Source organism: Sarcophilus harrisii, chromosome 4, assembly GCF_902635505.1.
Source record: "Sarcophilus harrisii chromosome 4, mSarHar1.11, whole genome shotgun sequence".
NCBI lineage: Eukaryota > Metazoa > Chordata > Mammalia > Dasyuromorphia > Dasyuridae > Sarcophilus > Sarcophilus harrisii.
Genome location: NC_045429.1, coordinates 165,272,761 through 165,296,125, shown reverse-complemented (window position 1 = coordinate 165,296,125; position 23,365 = coordinate 165,272,761). Strand labels below are relative to the sequence as shown.

The 23,365-nt window shown below is 34.0% G+C and overlaps 1 protein-coding gene across 5 annotated transcripts in view; it reads left to right on the top strand.

Moving 5' to 3' along the window:
• Nucleotides 1-23,365, top strand: part of AKAP7 (A-kinase anchoring protein 7) — a 147,357-nt gene that overhangs the window by 100,140 nt on the left and 23,852 nt on the right. For 2 of the 5 annotated variants that reach the window (XM_031964256.1, XM_031964255.1), the window contains exon 8: nucleotides 20,498-20,566. The exons of 2 other annotated variants lie outside the window; for them this stretch is intronic. In XM_031964256.1, the coding sequence (XP_031820116.1) occupies nucleotides 20,498-20,566 (69 nt within the window). Of the gene's footprint in view, nucleotides 1-4,061; nucleotides 4,516-20,497; nucleotides 20,567-23,365 lie in introns of those variants that run through there. One more of the 5 variants, XM_031964259.1, reaches the window with a different exon arrangement.

The following is a 23,365-nucleotide window of genomic DNA, read 5'->3' as shown; positions in this document are numbered from 1 at the left end:
TTCTACATAAATCTGTTTTACACATGACTTCTATGAAGATTTTCATCTGCTATTAAGTCTTTCAGAAAAGAATTTTATCCTGAGGTTATTCAGTTTAAAAGTCATTTATATATCATATTATAAATGTCTGATTTTCCTAATCTTCAGAAAGTCATATCTTTGATTGAGGATTTCATGTGTAAGAAAGCATTGACAAAAATAAGTACTATTATAAGATTTATTGTTTAGTTACTATTTGAGGAGGCAAATTACCCAAAGTAATCACTTTGTACCTGTGTATTTAGTCCTAAGACAAAAAAAAAAGGGGGAAACACTATGAATAGGGATAATTAAAAATACCATCTATGTATTAAAAGAAAATGTACATACTCACTAAGAGATATCCCTTCCTCCCAATTGAGAATACAATAAAAACAAAACCCATTAAAATCTTGTATAATAAATAAAATTGTCAATATTGGCTATGTCTTTAAAAAAATGTCCCATTCTGCCTTTTGACTCCTTTACTTCGTTTTCGCATTGTGGATAGCTTATTTTTTCATTAGTTCTCTGGTATATCAAGGAGCTTTAAATTTCAAAAATCTTCTAATTGGCTGTTTTTTAATAACCCCATTATCCTGCTTCTCTGTAAAGAAGGGAAGTTCTAATAAAAAGTGTAGTCATCACAAAGCCCATGTTTTCAATAAGAATTCCTTCTATAATACCCTCAGTTGCTTTTTATGATTTATGACTTTCAATAAGGAATGAGGAATTCATTATTTTCTGAGGTACTTTCCCATCATTTTGGGAAAGCTCTACATTTTCTTCTACATTGAATTAAAATCTGATCCCTCTGCAACTTCCATCCATCATTCTTAATTTTGCCCCCTAGGTCAAGGAGAATGCAATTAATGTTTTTCTACATGACAGCATCTCAGATACATGAAGTCAGATATCATACGTTCCTTTAACCCTTATGTGGTTTCTATCCTTATACCATCCTGACTACCCTCTTTTGGAAACACTCTAACTTACATTAAAAAGTTACACACTTTGTATTTTTTAAAAATGTGTTATCCATTACTGAGTACATGTGACCCAACAGGGGCAGAATATAACAGAATATATCCAGAATTCTGGATCCGTACGTCTCTCTTAATCTAGCCTATGGGAACATTCAAAATCTTTTTTGACTGTCGTGTTTCATGTTTATCTCATATTGAACTTACAGTTCAATAAAACACAATGATCTTTTCTACAGGAACTGTTATCTGTCTATTTGTTCTCCCAGTTGTGTCTTTGTAAAGTTGTTTTTGAATCTGGATAGACCTCTACATCTAATATGTTTAAAACTTAATCATATTGGATTTTGTTCATAAAATTTAACCTGTGAAGGTCATTCTGCATCTAGATTCCTTATCTAATAAGTTAATTACTCCTGTAAACTTCATGTTTTCTTCAGATTTTATAAGAATTATAATTTAGTCATTGATTTAAATAAATCCATGATGAACTTAACTGGACACTATCCTTCAAGTTGACAATGGCCTATAAATGGCTATTTTTGGGGTTTGATCATTTAGTCAATTCTAAATTTGCCTGATTATACCGATATTATCATCTACCTTATGCCTTTCCATCTTATCCAAAAGTATGGCATGAGAAACTTTTGTCAGTAGTTTTGCAAATGTCTAAACATCTTATTCTACAGCTCTCTTCTGTTCTACCAATATTGATACTTTGATAGATGTATGAGTTTATCAACTTGAATACTCCCTCTCCCTCTTGTATATGGTAGCCCTTCTGATGGTACCCTTGGAAATGCTCCATAAGGCTGTCCTAACAGAGGATACCTTATAAGGTTTTCTATTGTCACATTAAAGGTTTTTCTTCCAGATTTCTTTTGTGGGAACGCCAAGGGAATGCTTGGGTTACCCACTGGTTATCTCTTTCTTTCACTATGTCACTGACCGAGCTATCTCTTTCTGGTCACACATCTCTGATATGTTTTATGCTTACTTTTTCTCTTCGCTTCTTTATTGATTATATGCTGAAGCCTACTCACACTCCCAAGTCCTTTTCATTTTGTCTTTTGCATAACCTTCAATTTTAACTCTTTGGAGATAAATACCTCATGATTTGAAACTGTACAGATTTATTATTCTACATTTTATTGAAAATATTTTCTTTTTGTATTAGAATGTTTTGTTTGTGATTCCTATCTTTCCTGGGCTGATTTTCCCCTTTCAGAATTTTAGTCTGTGAAGCCCTTCCTATTAATACTTCCTTTAGTTTCAGGGGCAGCAAGATTTAGTGCAGTAGAAAGAGAATCAGCCCTGAAGTAAGGAAGGTCTGAATTCAGCTCCAGCCTCAGACACTTAATGCTTCCTACCTGTGTGATCTAGAGCAAGTCACTTAACCCTAATTGCCTCAACAATAACAACCAAAAAAAAATTAGTCTCATCACAGTGTTTTTTCATTTTATTTTTCTATTTGTTATTTTACTTTTTCTAACTAATTATTGAGTTGACTAAATATAAACAACTATTTTTCTGAAATCATTTTTGTCTATAATCAGTTACTTTTATTTTTTATCAAGATACACTGAACTTCATTAGTAACTTATTGAAAAAGCATAGAACCTTTGGTTTTGATAGATCTTTTAAAGTAATGTAATCCCATTTCCTGTGCAAATGCAAGACTCTCCACTGTAACTTTTTTGATGGGTTAATGGTTAGTCATCTAATCTTGTCTTGAACAGTTCAAAAAAGGGGGGAGGGAAATTGCTACCTAACAAGGAAAGTGATTCTTTTAAAAGAAAGCTTTTTATTAGGGGCAGCTAGTTGGATAGAGTAGCAGCCCTGGTGCTCAGAAGGACTTGAGTTCAAATGTGACCTCAGACACTTAACACTTCACACTTCCTGGCTGTGTGACCCTGGGTAAGTCAGGCAATTGCCTCAGGAAAAAAAAAAGATATCTTATTGTTAGAAAGATTTTTTCTAATATTATTATTTTCAGTAGAGGGGTAGGGATAGAAACCAGATTACAATGGACTTAGCAGTGGGGGATTGGTGGAGAAATGAAGGAAAAAGGTATAGACCACATATATGTTCTAGAAATTTGAAAGATTTTTTAAGTTAGAAAAAAAATTTAGAAGGGACTGTTTCAGAAAGAGGAGGGAAAGATAGAAGTTATAATTTAAAGATACAAAGAAGTCAAAGGTGATACAATTTTGAATACAAGTAGGGGAGTTAGCTTTAGAGAGGAAAGATACCATATCTGAATCAAGAAAGACTAAGAAGAAGGCCATGGTCATAAGAACAGATATTTGAAATGGTGAGATGAGTAGGATGAAGACAAGAAGGATAAATCAAATTCTGAAGTCCCAAAGTATATTGAAAATGGGTTTGCAAAGTGATAAGAATTTGGGAAAGATAAAATAAATGGTGATATGCTAATCAAAGGAAGAAAAGGGTGAGATTGGATCATTTGTCTGGATGGGGCAGTGAAGAGCCCGGACAATGATGTCTTATCTGCCTTACTAGATTGTACTACTTTGTCATATTGACTCTTTGTATCCCAACGCACAGAAGTCTTTTGTACTTAGTAGGTGCTAAATATATATTTATTGAATTTCAAGTCTTTTTGATTTAGTTATTTAAGCTTATAGTAATTGTTAAGGTATCTTTTTTTGCACTTTTATTTTTATATTCTTTGTTTTTTCACTTCAATCAAATTTAATTCTTAGAATATTCCCACCACATGGACACACACACACACACACACACACACATACAAACTTTATCCAGAGTTTATTCTGAGGAAAAGAGTCTAACTGATGGCTTGCATTGATGCTCTCCTCCCTGAATTTGTTCCCACTCACACTCTGGTAGAGATGTGAATAAATAAGAGAATTCTCTGCTTTGGAGCTTAGCAGCAACAAAGTCTGGTATCCTCTAATAGCTGTAGAATGATATAGAACTGATTACTTAAGATATGATGTGAGTTAGCATCCTGCCATATATAAACTTCTGAATGATGGTGGGGCAGAAGCAAGGAATGTCTTATTTTCTTTTGTACAGGCTGACAGGGAAGTGATAAAGAACATTGCAGCTCTACTTGCACTGATTAAGATGGACCCAATTCCAAGCGTGATAGAAGAGGGCAGAAGTGAAATGACACCACATCTCTCATCTGAGAGAATTGTAAATAGTTTTTCTGTTAAAAAAAGGTATTAGCTGTCGAAAAGTTGCTGCAGGAAAAGACATTATTACATAAAGTAAAAGCCCAGGGTAGGGCGTTTTGTAATTTATTTTTTCTATGTAAAACTTCATATTTTTGAAAGGCCAGTATATTTTATATCTTGAAATGTTTTAATTATTGATCTTGTTTTTTATAAATGCTGTTTCTTTATTGAAATATTTCTTTAAAGAAGCACTTTCTCTTATTAAAAAATTGTCACTGGGAAAACAATTTTGTGATGTTTCAAAGATTGATACTGTTTGCCTCTAATAAAATTAGAAGCAATTAAACAAATGGGATTCTTAGTGTGTTTCTTGACATTGACTAAGGGAGGGAGAATTACATGAGGAAATGAATCTTGATGCTATATCTTTTGACCAACTGTTAATTTGAATGTTGTCAATAGGGCATTTTATGTGCTTTAGGTCATTTTTAAAATAAAACCATCCCTTGGTCTGATTTCAGACTCATGAAATTTATTTTAAGTATTTGGAAAGTATGTTGAAGGGGAATTTAAATAGAAATAACTCTGCTTTGAAATTATTTTCACTACATTTCTCCCGAAAGTGTGCAATTTTAATTAAATTTTAGATCAATAAAGGCAAACATTTAATTACCAAATAAAGAAAAACGTGTTTACATACAATTTTATGAATAAACAATCTATTAAACAAAACAGTCAAAATATGATAAAAGAGGAAGTTAACTTCTTTAGCTGTAAAGCCATAGTCATGCATACATAACATACCAAATAGCCTAAAACCACAACAGTAATGCTTCGAAATGCATTTATCATCCCAGTGGAACATTTTTTAAAAATTGCATTATTATTACCACCTTCTTAGTCACAGAAAACCAGCCTTAGAGCCTTAGACAGGTATGCACGCACATGTATGTGTTTATGTGTGTGTAAATATATATATTTGTGTATATGTGTGTGTGTATATAAATATATGTATATATGCTATTGTGATGCTTATTTTATTTAAATCACTTTAGCCAATTTTAGGTTTGTTTTTTTTTTTTTTTTTAAAGATACAAAACCATGGTTCATTAAGGTCTTTGGAAATAGAACTACTAAGCTCAAAGTTATTCATTCTAAAGCTGTGTTATCATAGAAAAAGAGACACACACACATCTACACACATACACCCCAAATTTAATGTGATACTGGGAAGAAATCCCAGGTGTTAATAAATAAAAAATATGGATTTCTTAATGTATTCGACATGGATCAAACCATTAGTGTAATATTGTATTTAGTTTGGGACTCAGAATATAAAAGGAACATGAAGAAATTTGAGGAGAATCAGTAAAATAAAAATTATTTTAAAACTATAAATTTTATGAGAATTTATTAGAGACTAGGATTGCTAAGTTTAGAATAGCGATATTATGGGTGATATATGGGTTATTACAAAGGAAAGGGCTAAAATATCTTCTCAGAAATCCTCTGAGAATACAATTAATATTCCAATCACTAAAAGGAATTATCTCACATTAATAATTATAAGACACCAGAAAAAGTGCTAAGGAGAGTGTAATAGTCAATACATTGACTATTTTTTTAAGCTTTTCATTTTTTAAAAACATGGTAGAAATATATGTTAAATCCAATACATGCATACACATTTTTACAGTTATCTTGCTGCACAAGAAAAATTAAACAGAAAAAAAATGAGAAAGAAAACAAAATGCAAGCAAACAACAACAAAAAGTGGAAACACTATGTTCCTACACTTCTTTCTTTCAGTGTAGATGGCTCTCTTCACAAGATTATTGTTGAAGGGAGCCATGTCCATCAGAATTGATCATGGTATAATCTTGCTGTTGGCATGTACAATGATCTCCTGGTTCTGCATATTTCATCCAGCATCGTCCCTGTAAGTCTCTTCAGGACTCCCTGAAATTATCCTGCTGATCATTTCTTAAAGAACAATAATATTTCATAACATTCATATACCACAATTTATTCAGCTATTTTCCAACTGATGGGCATTCACTCAGTTTCCAGTTTCTTACCATTATAAAAAAGGGCTGCCACAAACATTTTTGGACATGTGGGTCCTTTTCCCTTTTTTATGATTTCTTTGGGATATAATCCCAGTAGAAACACTGCTGAATCAAAGGGTATGCACAATTTGATAATTCTTTGGGCATAGCTTCAAATTGCTTTCCAGAATGGTTGGATCTGTTCACCATTCTACCAACAATGTACTATTGAGTATCTTTAAAATAAAAAAGGTAGTAATATTTTTGTGATGCTGAATATAATTTAGGTTGGAAAAATTAATAGCTTCTTAAAATTCCTTTTAGCATTACGATTCTAGGATTCTTTGACTTGCTCTATTCATTTGGGGTAAAGTAGACGAATTAAAACACTTTCACAGATTGTTGTAGAAGTAATGAATCCCTCTCCTCCATCACATTCTATCTGAATCTCAATTCTTTATATCCCTCTCTTCAGTAAAATATTTTACAACTAAATAGGAGATGTTGTTTGGGGGTAGGGTGGAGTGAAAGTCATAGAACAATGGAGGTGATGGAATTTATTTTTCGGACAAGGCAAATTTGAAGCTTACTCTAGGGCATAATTTCTCCTTGGAAGAATCTTTGAAGTCCGCGTTAAGAATAACCATTGTGATGCCTTCTTAAAAGATTTCTATGAAACTATTTAGACCTTTTCAGTCGCTGTGACCAGATCTTCAGAGTAACTTTTGCTTTTCTGAATATCTGAAACCTTGGGGAGGAGATATTATAAGATAGGAGAATAACTAATGAAAGATAGATGGGATTGGCTAAAGGGATTTTTTTAACTTTTTTTGAAAAAACACAACTAAATATATATATAAATAAAAATATTTGCATACTTCCTTGACCTTCTGACATTCCATAAATCAATCATTCAAAAAGCATTTATGAAGCACCTAAAATATACCAGGTCCTAGTTTCCTTCAAAACTAAGCGCAAACACTTCTCCATCAGGCCTTTCCTCCTCCAAACTTACTAATCACTAATATCTTATTACCCCCCACCCTAAAAAGGTACAGGAGATACAAAGGCAAAAGTGAAATAATCTCTAAGGAGTTTATGTTCTATTTAGGGATAAATCTATATTCATATAAATAAGTAAAAAATACTAGGTAATTTGGGGAGGGAGGGGAAGAATGAGATACTCATGAGTAGACTAATCAAGAAAGGCCTGATGGAAAGAGGAGATATTTGAGCTTAAATTGAAAAGTAACTAGCTTTTAAGAAACAGGGGAGGAAGGGGTACATTCCAGTCTTGAGGAATGCTTTGTGTAAAGGTATAGAGACGGAAGAGGTAAGTTTGTCTGAAGAATGCTGGCATGAAGAAAAGTAATTGATTTTAATTCAAATCATAGTGATGATGAGGTTTAGATTTGGGGAACCCAAATGAAATTAGGGTTTCTGGTAATCAGGGAGTTAAATGAGGTCTAGTCGGGGTTCAAATAAATGGAGGGGTTTGTCTCCCCTGAAACCCCTTGGGATCGGCGCAAGCATAGGTTCTCTGTAAAGGAATTTACAGACCCGAAAACCTAGATTGATAAAAGATTTATTATGGGGATTAGAAGTAAGGTTAAAGTCTGGTTAAGGAAATAGATGAGGGTAAAGAGAAGATGGCACTGGAAAATAGTATTCCAGTGGGCAGAGGTTCCTTGGGATGCCAAGCATGGTATAGTTAGCATCTTTGGAACCTCTGCAAAAAAAGGATTTTAGTTTGACTCTCTTTATAATGAGAGATTTAGCTAAAAAGGGCCCGTGGGTGGAATCCTAAATTGGCTCCTTGATGGGTTTCAGCAAGGGCTACAATTTGCTTGATGGGGGTTGGGAAACCCAAGCAGATTATCAGAATTGGGGCTGGGACAGCCCAAGTTGGCTCAAATCCTATGGGGGCTGGGACAAGCCTGGATCTCCTATTGGAAGTCACATGGATGCTTTTGACCAGGATTTGTGAATCAAAGATCCTAGCTTCCTGAACTGATAATGCATCAGCCAGGAGGGACTGGGAGTAATCTGAAAGGAATCACAAATGAAGTTTCTAAAGGGACCACAACCCTCTTCAATAGTTCTAATTTTTTTCTCCTATCAATGAAGAATAAGGAGAATAAGAATACAGGAACACTCAAATTTATTTCCACTTCATGAGATTTTCAAACTTTAGTGTTCCCCATTCTTTGTCCTATACTTATTCTCTTCCCTCACACCTATAGCCTAGAAAAGAAATTTAAAGCTGGGTCTTTGGAGGAAGGAAGATTATGTATGTAAAATGTGTGTCAATATGAGAAAATTCTAGGTTCTCAAAGCTATGATAGGTTTTATTGAACTAGAGATGCTTTGAGTCTATAGTTCTAATAGTGGATTATATCTACTCTATGAGAACTAATCTGTCTAATATTTGACCAGTACAACCCATGAAACAAATCTATGTACAAAATGGCTCACAGTTTTCAGTGACCCTGTTCCTACTTATATAATGACTATAATATAATACACTATATTACAGTAAGAATATAAAGCATGAAGGCTTAGAAGGAGGACAAAGGGATTTTAAGAATTGTCATTAATCTAAAATCAGATTTAAGAGCGACTATAAATTTAACTAAACTTATTAATAAATAATGATGTCAATAAATTAATTTAGATGATTTCTGTCCCAAGAGAAATTACATGAAGTGCTAATAGAAGAAGAGAAATTTTGATTTTGACATTTGATCAATAAAACTAGTACTTATTAAGTGCTTACTCTGTGCTCAGCACTGGGGCTACAAAAACAAAAGATAAGTCTAGTCTTTAAGAAAGTTTCTAAGGATACAATACTCTGAAATCCTTAAGAGGGGAAAATTATTTAGTCCTTTTCTGCAGCTTGTTCCGATCTTTTGCTGTCAACCAACACACTGAAGGGAAATATTGTAGCTAAATGGTAGAATTAGGCCATTTTCAGAGAGAAGCTGGTAAAGTTCAACAAACAATTCAATCCTACTAATACTCAGTACCTATTACATGTAAAGCATTGTTCTCTACAAAGCCAAAACCAATCTTCAAAAACCAGTATTTCTTCAAGTAGTATATTCAACTGAAGGAATGCAACATATAAACATACACAAGACATGCAAAATTATGTCAAGTTATATCAAGAGGAATAGGACACTAACAATTGGAAAGATAACAAATTTTGTGTAGAAAATGTCACCGGGGCTATAATTTGAAGAAAGGTTTTCCCAGAGATTTTGTTGTTGAGTCTTTTCAGATATGTCCCACTCTTCCTGACTCCATTTGGGATTTTCTTGGCCACAATATTGGAGTGATTTGTCATTTCCAAGCTCATTTGACAGATTAGGAAACCAAGGTAAACAGGATTAAGTGACTTGTCCAGGGTCACAGAGCTGATAAGTTTCTGAGGCCAATTTTCAGCTCAGGAAAATGAGTGTTCCTGACTCCACCTAGCTGCCATTCAAAGAGGTAGAAGTGAAGAAAATTCATTCTGGGGAGGGACACAGAGTGAGGAGGGAACCTGTGCAAAGGAATTAAGGCAACAGATGGAGTGTCATGCTCAGGGATTAAGCAGCTGTCAGGCCAGTTTGATTCAAATGGAATATGAGTCATAGAAATATGTCTAGAGTAGGTGGGAGCCAGATTGTGGAGGGCTTCAAAAGCAATGCTAAGGAATTTGCATTTTATCTTAGAGGTAAGAGGAAAGAGTTTTTTTTTTTTTCTCCTGTAGAGAAATGACATAATTCAGGTCTTCATTTTGATAATATCAGTTTGGCAGCTATGTGGTGTTTGAAGTATTGGGGGTAGAGACTGGAAGCTAGGTAACCAATTAAGAGGTTGTTTAAGAGTCCAAGCAAAGGATGATGAAATAGAGTAGAATCTGTGTGAGTATGTAGGAGACATATGAAGGATGGCAAGGAGATAGAATAGGATGGACAAAACTTGGCGATTGATAGCTGGGAGAATAAAGGAAAGGAAAATATGAAGATTACTTGGTGTCTGGAATAATGGTGACACCTTCAGCAGAAATTGGGAAGTTTGGAAGAGGAAAGCATTTAGAGGAAAATAGGATTCCATTTTAGACACATTAAAGTCCTATAGGGAGTTGGCGTTAAAAGACTGATGTTCAGACGAACACTTAGGGGTGTATATGTCAATTTTGGAGTTATCCACCTAGAGATCATTAAATCCCTTAGGAGATTACAAAAGAAAACATGTAGAAAGAAGTTCTTAAAGAAATACCATACTTTTAGGCTAAGAAATAAGGATCTCACAAAGGAACTGAAAAGGTACTGCTGGCCATTGGTTTTGTCATATGTGTTACTGAGGACAAGAAGCATTTTTTCATGGGACTTTTGGTCACCTTGCAATCCCCTGATAAGCAGGAACATTTAATAGAGAACTCTTCCTCCTCTCTGAAAATGCTTTACTTAGAAGCCTTTGGTCTCATATTTCTTATTTTCAAGCCATATTTTCCCAATATATTTTTTTACCATCATCCCTGCTACCAACTTGTACACTTAACGTCACTGAGTATACATTCATAGAAGATATAATTCAAGGTATAAATTCATATAAGGCTAGGTTTAAAGCCAAAAGAAAATTTAGATGTTATATAATTTAACCCCTTCATTTTATTAATGAAGAAACTTAGACCCAAAATTTTGAAAATCTTGCCCCATTCTCATAGATTATTAATGGCAGAGTCAGGGTCCATGCTTTGGTCCTCTGATTCCAAATCCAATATTCTTTCCATTATGACACCCTGCCTCAGATTAGCTTACAGTTTTATAGAGTTTATTTACTTCTCCATTTTGTGAAGTATAAGTGAATGAAAAAAGTGTAATTGTCTTCATTGTGGTCACAACTTTTTTTATGAATAGTGCATGGTGTGGTGAACAGGTATCTCATGAAATCATGCGTCTTGTCTTTTCATTTACAACAAAGCTAACCTTGACAACTTTCCTTTTTTTTCCATTGAAAAGAAGAACCTTCTTTTATTTGATTGAATGGTAAGGAAGGATTGAATGGGAAGGTTTCACTTATGTTACACAGATTGAAAGATTATATATGAATTAGTATATTAGTGGGAGAAGTACTTACTGTATTGGGGGCACGGATCTGTAAGCATATTGAAGAAGTATGTAGTTGTTCGTAGCTGTTTGTTTATAGTTGTAGAAAATAATTTCCAAACGCTTTAAGCTGGTCCTCCAATTTTAATTGACTGGGAATTGAATATCAACATTAAAAAAAATCAGAAACATATGTATTAGTGTGCAAACAGAAAGTGGATTGAGTATGCATCTGCATAGCATGTTTCCATCAAGTGTTAGTAAGATAAATGACCTATAATGAATGTGAAAAAGACTTTTAGTATACTTTGATGACAGTCTTGATATTTCACACAATTCTAATGTACTCAGTTATGAATTTCCATTATGCTAGCTATGCTTTTTTGCACTTAACATAATAGGTGGCATTGGAGAAAATACCTCTTCCATTATTAATAACTAATAGTATTAATACTTCTTCCATAAAGTTCAGCTCAGCTGCTTCATGAGTTGTGTGTGTGTGTGTGTGTGTGTGTGTGTGTGTGTGTGTGTGTGTGGTGATCCTATATTCTTAAAGGCTATTCTAGTTTACTTCAAGCTTAGAATATGGACCCATCAGTGAACTAAATGTGTTTCATCTTAGAATCAAATTAACCAAGTTAATGAAGCTCGTTTTCAGAAAGCTAGCCACCAGGTGGTTTGGAAACAATTGTCTTGGTCACAGAATAAAGAATGGTGAAGAGGTAAAGTACTCATCGACTTTAGTAGGAGAACTTACACTGATGAAAATCATAGATACATAAAGTCCTGAAGTAGGTAAGTGCAATACTGTGCATATTAAATAAAAACCTTTACCAGTGAGTGTGTGCTCTCCTTTCTAAAGAGAAGAAAATATAAATGTTGCATCATACTCAATCCAATAAATGTTTATCAAATGCCTACTACACAAAATAAAGAAGCTTACATTATATTAGAGAGGTAGAGTATACATGCTAACCACCATGTAATTTGTGGAAGTACACAAAAGAGGAATGGAAGCCCTTTGAGTGGACGCAGTTATTGAGCTGTATTGGAGGTGTCCAGTACATGGAAAGTCAATGGCCTATAGAAATAAATGAAGTTAGAACAATGGTCCTAAATTTCGCAGTGTCTACAACCAAATTATCTCTGTATCCCAGTTTCCCCCCCCCCCCTAAAACATATTTCTTTTGCTTTTGATGGCTGGTAGTGGCTTCATTTTGTGCATTGTGGAAAGAATGATTAGAAATCAGAGTATAAGTAATTAGAATATATGACTATCAAGTTCCCTTCCAGTTGTAAATCTGTGACCCTAGTGTGACTATTAGGGATAATCCTAATAGGCAGACAATTGCTGCAAAGAAAACTGTTAACACATTCTAGTTAACAAGAAAATAACTAATGCAATTTATTTATTATCTGTTATGTCAAAAGATTTTAGAATAGTATAAAGAATACTGGCTCTAAAGTCTAAGGGTCTAGGTTCATATTCTCCCTCTGATGTTTATTACTTGTGTGACTTGAGCAAATTCACTTAATCTCCCTGGGTTCAGTTTCCTGATCTGTAAAATGTAGATAGAGGATCTTTTCCAGCTCCAGACCTACGATTCTACAATCTTAGTATGCTGTCAAAAAAGTCTTTGTTGTTCCTTTAGAGATCACATTCACATCCTTAGAAATTTTGCAAGAAAATTCTCTAGCACGTAGAAGCACTTAAAGGGCAGGATTGTGCCTTTGTACTCTATTAATTTCTCCTGGACAAGACTGCTTTAGTATTGAATGCTTGGGAACACAGTGGAATGTCTTGCTTTACTTTACTACAATAAAACAGATTTGAATATCCTCTAGGTCAATTTAGATCTCTTGAAATATGTCAACCTTAAATAAGACCTGTCATAACACAATTAGTCTATAAGGTGCTGCTAACACCAGTACTTTTTAAAACTAATTTTTAAAACTATAGCATAAAAGAACACAGCCTTCGAGGCACCTACTCATTCTAACTCTTCAATCTTTGCATCATGTTGCACTTTCTCTTCCCCTTCCTCTTTTCTTTCTTCCCTCCATCTTTCCCTTCCTCTCCTTATTCTTCCTCCTCTTTCTCCTCTCTCTCTCTCTCTCTCTCTCTCTCTCTCTCTCTCTCTCTCTCTCTCTCTCTCTCTCTCTCTCTCTCTTTTTCTCTCTCTGTCTCTCTTTCTCTTTTCTTCTTTTTCTCTCTTCCTCTCTCATCATCATCATCATCATTATCATTATCATCAACTAATACTTATCTAGTATTTTAAAGTTTGCAAAACATTTATGTTACCTCATTTGATCCTTTTAACTTTAGGAAGTGGATATTATTATCCCCATTTCACAAATGAGGAAACTTTAGCCAAGGAGATATTAAGTAACTTGTTCAGGTTCAATCAGCTACTATGTATTAAGATAAGATTTGAATTCAGGCTTTCCTGATTCTCACTTTGACATACTCTGCCATTTACTTGCCTCTTCAGGTAGATATCTACAAACCTGTGTATACAATACCTGTCTTGCCACTACTTTACAGTTCCATGTGGTAGGGAGTTGTAACTTTGACTTTTATTACTTAAAAAAAGAGCTCGGGCTCTCTTTCTATATATGTAATCAGCATATAATTAACACTTCTCTCCCCCCATATGTGTGTATATATTTGTATACTTATACATATATATGGGGATATATATATATGTATGTATTATATATATACATATATATATGCATATATCATGCTAAAGTGACCAAGATTCAAAGGTTGGTAGAGTGACGGTTGCACTATTGACCCCATTACACATATACTCCTCTGGGTGCAGGCTATCCCTTTGGGATGTCTTCTGAGATTTCATCTATATGCAGATGCATGGGGATAGGAATGAGGACCAGAGGCTCTTAGTACAATTAGCTTAGGTCCTTTTCCCCAGAGGTTCTGGTGATGACTAATGGATAAGGAATATTATTACCCTAAAGTATAATTACTAGGCCTTAAACACAATTCTCTGTGCAAAGTGGGTATTTAACCAAATGTTTGTTGAGTTGAATTGAACAAGTCTAATAAAATGAATTACCACTGATAAAGCTACAGTATATTTGTAGAATGTATGAGCATCTGTAGCATGCTCAAATTAGAGCTTTTTATTTAGATTAGAACTGATTTATTTTCAAATTTCCAGAGATAAGCAACTAGGTTATTAGATGATGGATATTTCCCCCCACTACAAACATACACAGAATAAATTAAGCAATGTTGACTATTTGTTTTCTTCAATCAATGATATTGATTGGAAAAATTTATTTCCCTTCATGCATAAAATAATGTATATTATGCCCAATATACTGTGATTGAACTTAACCTGTTGACAAGTTATTATTATGCTTCTTTCCTTAGGACTATTCAGGATACACCCAAAATATAGCAAGTGTTTGGACTTTATCCCTGCTTAAGAATCTAAATAAATCTTTCTTTCCCATTTAAGTCAACATATGCTTTTTAGTGTCTGTTGCATTCAGAAAGTACTCTGCTAAATGCTGAGGACTATACAAAGATATGACATGTTCTCTACCTTCAGAGTTTTCATAGTTTTAGTAATTATAATATGTTCCAGAACTATCCAAATTCAAATACTCTTTCATTCATAAAACTAGAATTGAACTTTATATTACCGGATATGTGAGTTTTTCTCTTATCAGCAAGAGAGCACCATTGAAGCACATGGGCAAATGCATGCTATCCCTTTTTTTTTCTTTGCTTTTTTTTGTTGGTGAGGCAATTGAGGCTAAGTGACTTGCTGTTAAGTGTCTGCAGTCAAATTTGAACGCAGGTCCTCCAGACTTGGGGGTCTTATTCTATCCACTGCACTATCTAGCTGCTCTATCCCTTACTTTTGCAACAACTAGTTTTCTTTTTCAGTTATGTATTTTCTTTGATAACATCCTTTACTTTGATTCTGGGAAGACATTGACAGGAATCATTGTGCTTAAAGGGCAGGCTTGAATGAATTGTGATCTGCTTTCACACTGATGCAATCAGATCTATGTGAGTTTTTAAAATAATAAATTAAAATATTTCACTGATTAATACTGTGATTTTGAAAGAAAAAATAAATCAAGCCATTTGTAATTATCATTGATAATTGAGAGGTTGATAAATTGTGAAGCCCTAAAATGAATTTCTTCCAACTAAATTTTCTAATACTCCATGATTATATTATATTTAGAAAGTTTGGCTTTAAAAATTCACATCTTAAAATTTAAATATTCTTGTCTCATATACAAGTTCAATTATTATGTCACTGTACATCAAGTGAGCATAGAAAAGTATCAGTCCCAGGGCCAGCAAAATGCCTGAATGTGACCTGAACCAGATTAAAATATAATTGGGAAATGTTTAATAAATAAAAATATAATACAAAATAGATAAAAGTTGTAGTTTTCTGAAGCCCATTATCCATTTGTTTCCATCTGAATTTGATATTATTAATCTAGAGCATTATGTGTTTGATTTGAGAGTCAGGAAGTCCATGGTTTAAATCTCATTTCTGCCACTTAGTATTTATGTGACCCTGGGCACATCACTTGACCTCAGGGCCTAAGAAAACGCTAAGATTTATTGAAACTAGGTTGCCTGAATTGGTGAAGGGAGCTCCCAGACTAGAAGTTCCATTAAACTGATGAAATCACAGATCCTTCATAAATTCATGTCAGAATATATATTTGATTCACTGATATTGAAGTAAGATTTAAAGTAAATTTATGAGAATATGAAGAATATTTAAACTACTTATTTGGACCCTCAGTCTAATCTGTTTGATTGTAGCAGATATTTTCATTTAATCTACAAATCTTTGGTTGATGGAACACATCCTTGCGTCTTTCCAATTCTGAAAACTCATAATAGGGTAGTTTCTTGTGATTGGAAAAATGTATGGCATTCCCTGATTGCTGTATGCTCAAATATTTCCCCATTCTTCCTTTAAATTTATAAATACATACATACATACATATATATATATGAAGTAACAAATATATATATATATATATATATATATAAAATTTAAAAATAGACCTGTTACTTTTAAAAGATGATGACCTATTTCTTTAAAAAAAAAAATGCTTAGTGGCTATCAACCACAGTGGGATTTTTTTTAAAAGTATGACATTTAATTTGTGAAATTCCCAAGTTGCTTTCTTCTGCCACATTTCACCCTCTTTCTTGATGAGTACCGAAAAGGACATTTTACCATTATGTGCCACAGGAACAAATTACCATCATCAACCTCATCATTTCTTACTAATGTTAGGGGAAGGGTATGGAAGGAGAAAAAGGACTGAGAAGTCTGTCATTGAGAACAATCTTTGAGTTTTCTAATGACTTTTCTATTCAAAATTACCTTATTCAGCAGAAAAACAGGGTTTAATAAAATTCCTTGTCAACATGATAATAATTGGAATATTAAGTCAAAAGTGGCATCATCTAATTAAAAACAAGCTGGTTTCATGACTTCAACTGCATTTGGTTCAGTCTCTGAATTTACTCAACTACAGTGGGATTTTATCTTTAAATGATGTCTGTGTCTTTTTCTTTCCTTATTGTAGCTATGCCTATAAATTTGAGATTTAGGTAATTGAGATACTTCTGTTCTGATTATAAGGTCTATGGCATGGAGAGTGAGGTGGGAATTAGGAATCAGGAGATCTGGCTCCTAGTGACAGCTAACCCTGTGACTCAGCGAGACACTTCATTTCTCTGGGGCTCATTTGTGCTATCTGTAAAATGAGAGAATTGGTTCAGATGATCTCTAGGATACTCTAGTTCTGTGATTTCCAGAGGAGTGTCTCACCATTGAAGTAGCCGAATTGTCCTGAAGATTTCAAACGAGAACATTTAATAAAATCTTTCTTTCTCTCCCCCTCATCTCCTGCATTCTTTGAGTTGCTTGCTTGCATCACTCTAAAATATTAACAGAACTTCATCATAGGAGTTGTGCCCTCATTTTCCAGCACACATTGAGTTCCTTGCCCACATTATTGTTTCTTAGGAAGAAAAGCAAGTATTTCCTTTTTAAAATAGTGTACAGAAAGATTTTTTTTTTGTTTCAGTTTTCATTTTTGTTCCGTATGTAATTGCAATGTTAGCATGGGGTTGAACAGGGATGGGGAGGGGCTGAGTCCTTTTTTGTGTGTTCCTTAGTTTTTCTTAAAGGCACATAAAGAAATCTGCCCAGCAGGTATGGGTGGCTCTGATTTAACCTACAGTCATGGGAGAGTTAGTAGAGCATACGGCTACTTTTTTCAGTGATTGTCAGTCCTGAAGCAATCATAAGGAACTGGAGGGCAAGGAGGTAGGTGGAGCTTTTTGGTTCCCTTCTCTTTTCTCTCTCCTGCGCACTCTCTCCCTCTCTCGGGCTTGTCTCTCTGTCTCTGTCTCGCCCTCCCTATCCCTCTTTTCTCTCTCTCTCTCCTTCCGTCCCTCCCGTCCTCCCTCCCTTCTCTCCGTCTCTTTCCGTTCCTTGGGGTGGAATAAGAGTCTGCTCGCAGTCTGTTAGAATCACCTGCAGTTTCTGTTTGGGCTGTATACAGTGAACAGAACACGGAGAAGGAAAGAAAGCACCAGGTGCCATGGGTCAGCTCTGCTGCTTTCCTTTCTCAAGAGATGAGGAAAAAATCAGTAAGTGTGACTTGTATGCTTGATGAGTGCCCGACTCTTTCATGCTGTCGTCTGCTAAGCGAGTTCTTAGTGCCACGGGGAAAGAGCAGAATCATCAACTGGGTGTGTGTGTGTGTGTGTGTGTGTGTGTGTGTGTGTGTGAATGAAAACGACTGATGGGTGTGTAGTTAACAATCATCTGTAAGATCATGCTCAAGAGGGGATGTTAAAGAGATATTAAAATAACTTATTTTTGGCTTCCTCTTCCCCCATTAGTTTTTGAAAGCTTATCTTTACTTTTAGAACTAGAGATGTTAAAATTCACAATTAGGCTTAAATTTCTTTAAAATACTGGGGGTGGGATGGGGAATGATCATAAGATACATAGTAGGAAGTGGGCTACATATTCTTATCTAAAACCAGCATATTTTCAGGGCAGGCTCAGTGATAACATATAGTGAGTTTTTAAAGCTGGATTTAGAGAGAGAGATTTTGCATAGGTAGATACTATGAACTGTCCTCTGCTTTGTTCTTTATGGAAGTAATTCAGTTTGGTAATCAGGTTACTTTGAACAAGTAATGAAATAGTTGAACTGTATTTCTGCTGACAAAAAGCCCTTAACTGAATATTTTTAAATGAATACCAAACGGTATTCCACATCTGTTTGTGGTATGCATTGCAGACACAAGTAGAAATGATTACAAATGCACTGGAATTTTTTATTCATTGTCAGTGTGCATATTCATTCATGTTTTATTAAATTAGCTGGAATTTTGGTATTTTAATTTATTTATTAGATATAGCATCTTCCATAAATTGGCTCTTCACTAGAATATTTACTTTTGTCTAATTTTCTAGTAAACATATTTCCAATCTTCCTTTAAAAAGTCCAGCCAAATTTTTGTCACATTATGACTAAATACCATTTCACCCAGGTCTACAGAATTTTGCAGTAACTCATCCAAAGAATCAAAATTTCTGCATCTGGTTTATATTTCCTGCTGTTTATTCCTCAGGACACTGGCAAGGCTCAAATTTAAAAAATAATTAAGCTTATCCTTCATTTATTTATTTGCAAAATAAACCAGTTTATATAAAGCTTGCAAGTCAGCCATACAACATATTTTGAATATAGCATGGACATTGAAAACTGTGAACTTTGATTGGAATTTAGAGGCAGTGTTGTGAATATTATTTGCAGAAAAGACATACAATTTGTGATAGTACTGTTTTCAGAACCTCACATTGACCTTATGTACAACCAGCTCCATATTATCACTCCACAATGACTAGATTTAATGTCTCATTTATGAAATAGGTAATTTGCATTTTCAAAACATCTCTCAAAATGGCTTATACTTCCTGAATATTTTCAGTTTATTCTTATCAACTCATCTTTTGGTGAAATCACCCTCTGAAACAACTTTGCCTTGAATAATTAGGAATGCAGAAACCTTCCTCCCTTGGTGCTTCCTGCAAACACACATTTTTTGTTGACTGGACGCCCCTTCTTCCTGACTTCTTCCAAATGCAAGTTTATTTCCATTCTCTTTCAAGTCAGGTTTCAAAGCAAAGTTATTTCTTACTGCTTGTATCCTTCCCTCCATGTCTGTGGATTCCCTCACACCACTGCTGAGAGCCACGTCTCTTGTACTATGTGAGGCATGTCCTCATTCATAAATGGCTGTCAGGAAGTGGTGCACCCTGCATGTAAAGTCATAATCTCATTCCTAAAAAAGAAAGTGAAGGTGTCTGAAGTAAGAGATCTCATCCAAGCAAAACAAATCATGGTCAGGCTCAGTCATTGAGCTTGTTCCCTTTCTCATTCATACTCTTTCTGATAGTCTTGTCATTGTGCTCCTATTTCTTCTGCTGGGTTTCTCCTCTCCTTGTTTGATTTTCTATTTTTATTTTGGGGACTTCCCCCCCTATATTACCATATGTGTTTCTTAAAGCCTTTTGTTTGCTGCAAGGAGGACTAAGGGTGTCTATGCTAAAGGCTCAGGTGGAAAGATGAGCCCCATGTTGTGCATGCAATGCATACTAAGAATGCTTTTTTAAAAAAAATCATCAGAGAATTCTTTTCATTCATTTATTTGAGAAATATTTATCCAGTGCCCAAAAGGCACTGTTAGAAATTCTTTGAACATAGTGCCACATACAGTATATATATATTAGCTCTAAGTATGAGGTCAACAATCCTGCAAGTTGGTTTGATTTCAAAGGGAAAAATGGCTAATAAGGTTCAGGAGCCACAAGGACACTGAATATCAGAGAAAGAGATCGAGCATGTTTCATCATCCATCTATCTACCAGCTTTTCATGTATCTATCTATCCAATAAACATTGTTAACTGTCTACCATGGACCAGGAACATGTACTGTCTAGTTCACGTTGTTCACATCCAGTTTGATTTGAATAAGGGAGTGGCCCTGAGAGTGAGTTTAGAGGAAATAGAATTGTGGGTAATTGATGAAAACATGTTGTAGGGGAATGTTTGAATTTGTGGATATCATTCTCAAAATGCAGGTGAGTTGAGAAGCCCGAACTCAGCAGTGCTACAGGGATACAGGAGCAATATAGCCCCATGGCAAAGTGGTAAGAGTTCATTAACTTCTCTTCCCTCCCTTTTTCTTGTGCTCATCCTTTTTCTCTTGGTGGTGGTGATAGAAGCAATTTAAATATCATTTGTATATTATTGTTGCTAGTATCTATGTATAAAAAAAATCCACAGGCATCCAGATTGGAAAAAGAAATTCAGACTATATGTAATCCCACACAGACCCTGCAAATCTTTTGGAAAGACCAGATAATCAAATAAAGTCAAGGTAAAATAAGCCAGAATAGAATTTGGGGGTGAATTTAAATTTTAAATTAATTCACTTAATTAGAAGTTCTGTTTGTGTTCTGAAAAACTTCCCATTTATATCTTTTGTAATAAATCTAGTAGTAAATGTAGAATGTAGTTTGGATTTTCCATAACAACTAATTGTAGTACCTCAGAATCATCATTTTGAACATCAAGATTCATGTGTGTAGTACTGTATATGTGAACGATAATAAGAAATTCAGATAAATGTATACTATGAGGCAAGTTGTAGTTTTGAATAAATTCTTCATACAAGCTTTTTTCATTTATCTCTTATCTTTAGAAACTAAGTTGGGGGGGGGGATTACTCCAGTTAATTAAAGATGTCTACATTTGTGTTTCATTTTGATTGGAATTTTGATGTATACACTTAATTACTTAGTTCATTTCATAGAAGAAATCAAAGGATAAAAGCAAAAAGCTCTCTGACTAGTGAACAAATATTCTACATGCTCCTTTCTTCCTGCAAACTGGTATCTTTATGAATTGAAGTCTTTTACCTTAAATATTAATGTAATAATTAATATTTTTGCATTCACATATTCAATAAGTTAGGAATATTTTAATACTTTATAGTAAATATACTCACATATAAACCTTATGTGTATGGTTGAATTCATACATGTCAAGGGATGAGTCAGCAATCTCAGGAGAGCCCTTTTTTGTCTGGGGACTTTGGTTGTTCTCATGTCATTTGTAAAAATTAGGCTAGATTGTCCTTTTGTTGGATGGGGCATTTTTCCTTATATATGTTGAATACATATGGTGATTGATGTTAAGGGTCTCAGTAATTTCCAATTTTTATGTACTCCTGTAGCACTTAGTGTTTAAACTGCTTATTTTCCTTTAGAATATGATATACTGTGTTATTGTTTATATTTTGAGGTACTAGTTCTCTTTCTCTCAGATTATAAATGTCTTAAGAATAGGAATCATATTTTGTTCATTTTGTACCCCCCAGTATGTTGGTCAGAGACTATACTACACTTGGGTTTAATTTTTTTTTAATTTCATAAGTACAAGATGGAGAATCTTGACTAGGCAGTTAAGTAGTTCATGTGAAAATTATCTCTTGCTTGTTAACAGACTACAAATTCAGTATGAATCAACTGTGTGATATAACATCCAAGAAAGTTAATGTTCTCTTTGGTTACATTATAAAACATAGAATAATGAGGTGATAGTCATTCTTTCTTTAGTAAGGCTTTATCTGAATATTGTCTTTGATTCTGTATGCTTCATTTTAAAGATGAGGTTGATAAACTGGGAAGTATCCTACAAGTTCTATAAGAACCATAGGATTATAGATCCAAAACTGGAAAGACCTCAAAGCTCATATACATCAACCCTGAGGCCTAGAAAAGCCAAGTGATTTTCTCAAGCTGCACAAAAATAACCAACATTTCATGTAGCACTTCAAGGTTTGGAAAACGTTTATATATATTATTTCAGTTGACCATCATAACAGTCCCGTTATATATGACATGGCTTAGGTTGCATAGGTAGTAAATGCCCAAGATGGAATTCAAACTCATGTGTTCTTGACTCCCCAAATCCTGCATTTTATTTCCCACACTTTCTCATCATAGTAAATGTAACAGGTGGAATTAGAATGAAGTTCCTTGACTATCGAATCAGTGCTCTCTCTTCTATACTAGGTCTGTCATTAGGAAAAAAGATTAAAAGTATCCCATTTGTCGTCAGAGAAGAAAACTAGATGGAAGCGGCTAAGAAGCAAATTTAGGCTTGTTAGAAGGAAAAAATCTTGATATTTGGAACTATTTAAAAATAGAATTAGTTAAATATAGAAATTTTTGTATGTGATTGCACATGTATAACATCAAATTGCTTACCATCTTTGGAATGGAGAATAGAAGGAAAAGAGGAAGAAAATTTGGAACCTAAAATTTTATTTTAAAAAAATAAATGTTTAAAATTGTCTTTACATGTAATTAGAAACATAAAATATCAATTAAAAGAAAAGATAAAAACAAACAAGAAAAAAGAACTATGTTTTACATGTTTGCACGTATATAGCATATTAGATTGCTTATCTAAAACGGTAAGGAGGATAGAAGGGAAAGAGGGAGAAAATTTGGAATTCAAAATTTTATTTAAAAATGAATATTTAAAATGTCTTTATATATGTTTGGAAAAAGTAAAATGCTACTTAAAAAAGATAAAAATTAACAAAAAGAATAGAATTTTTTACCTTGGGCAGTGATGCGGTTTCTCTCAGAGATCTTCAAACAAAGGCTGGATGATAGCTCATGTCTCATATATTAAATAGATAAGATTTATTTTAAAGGTATGGATTAGACTAGATGTCCACTTAGATCTCTTTTTGTTCTGAAACTTTGTAATGTAAGATGACAATAGTAATTATGATAATGATGAATAAAAAGTAAAAACTATTCTTATACATGGTTATTACTGGCACCAATTCTCAGTTTGCTGAACACAATAGACTTCAGTATAAGAAAAAGTCATCAAAGTGCTGAATTTATTATATAACTCAAGTCAATATT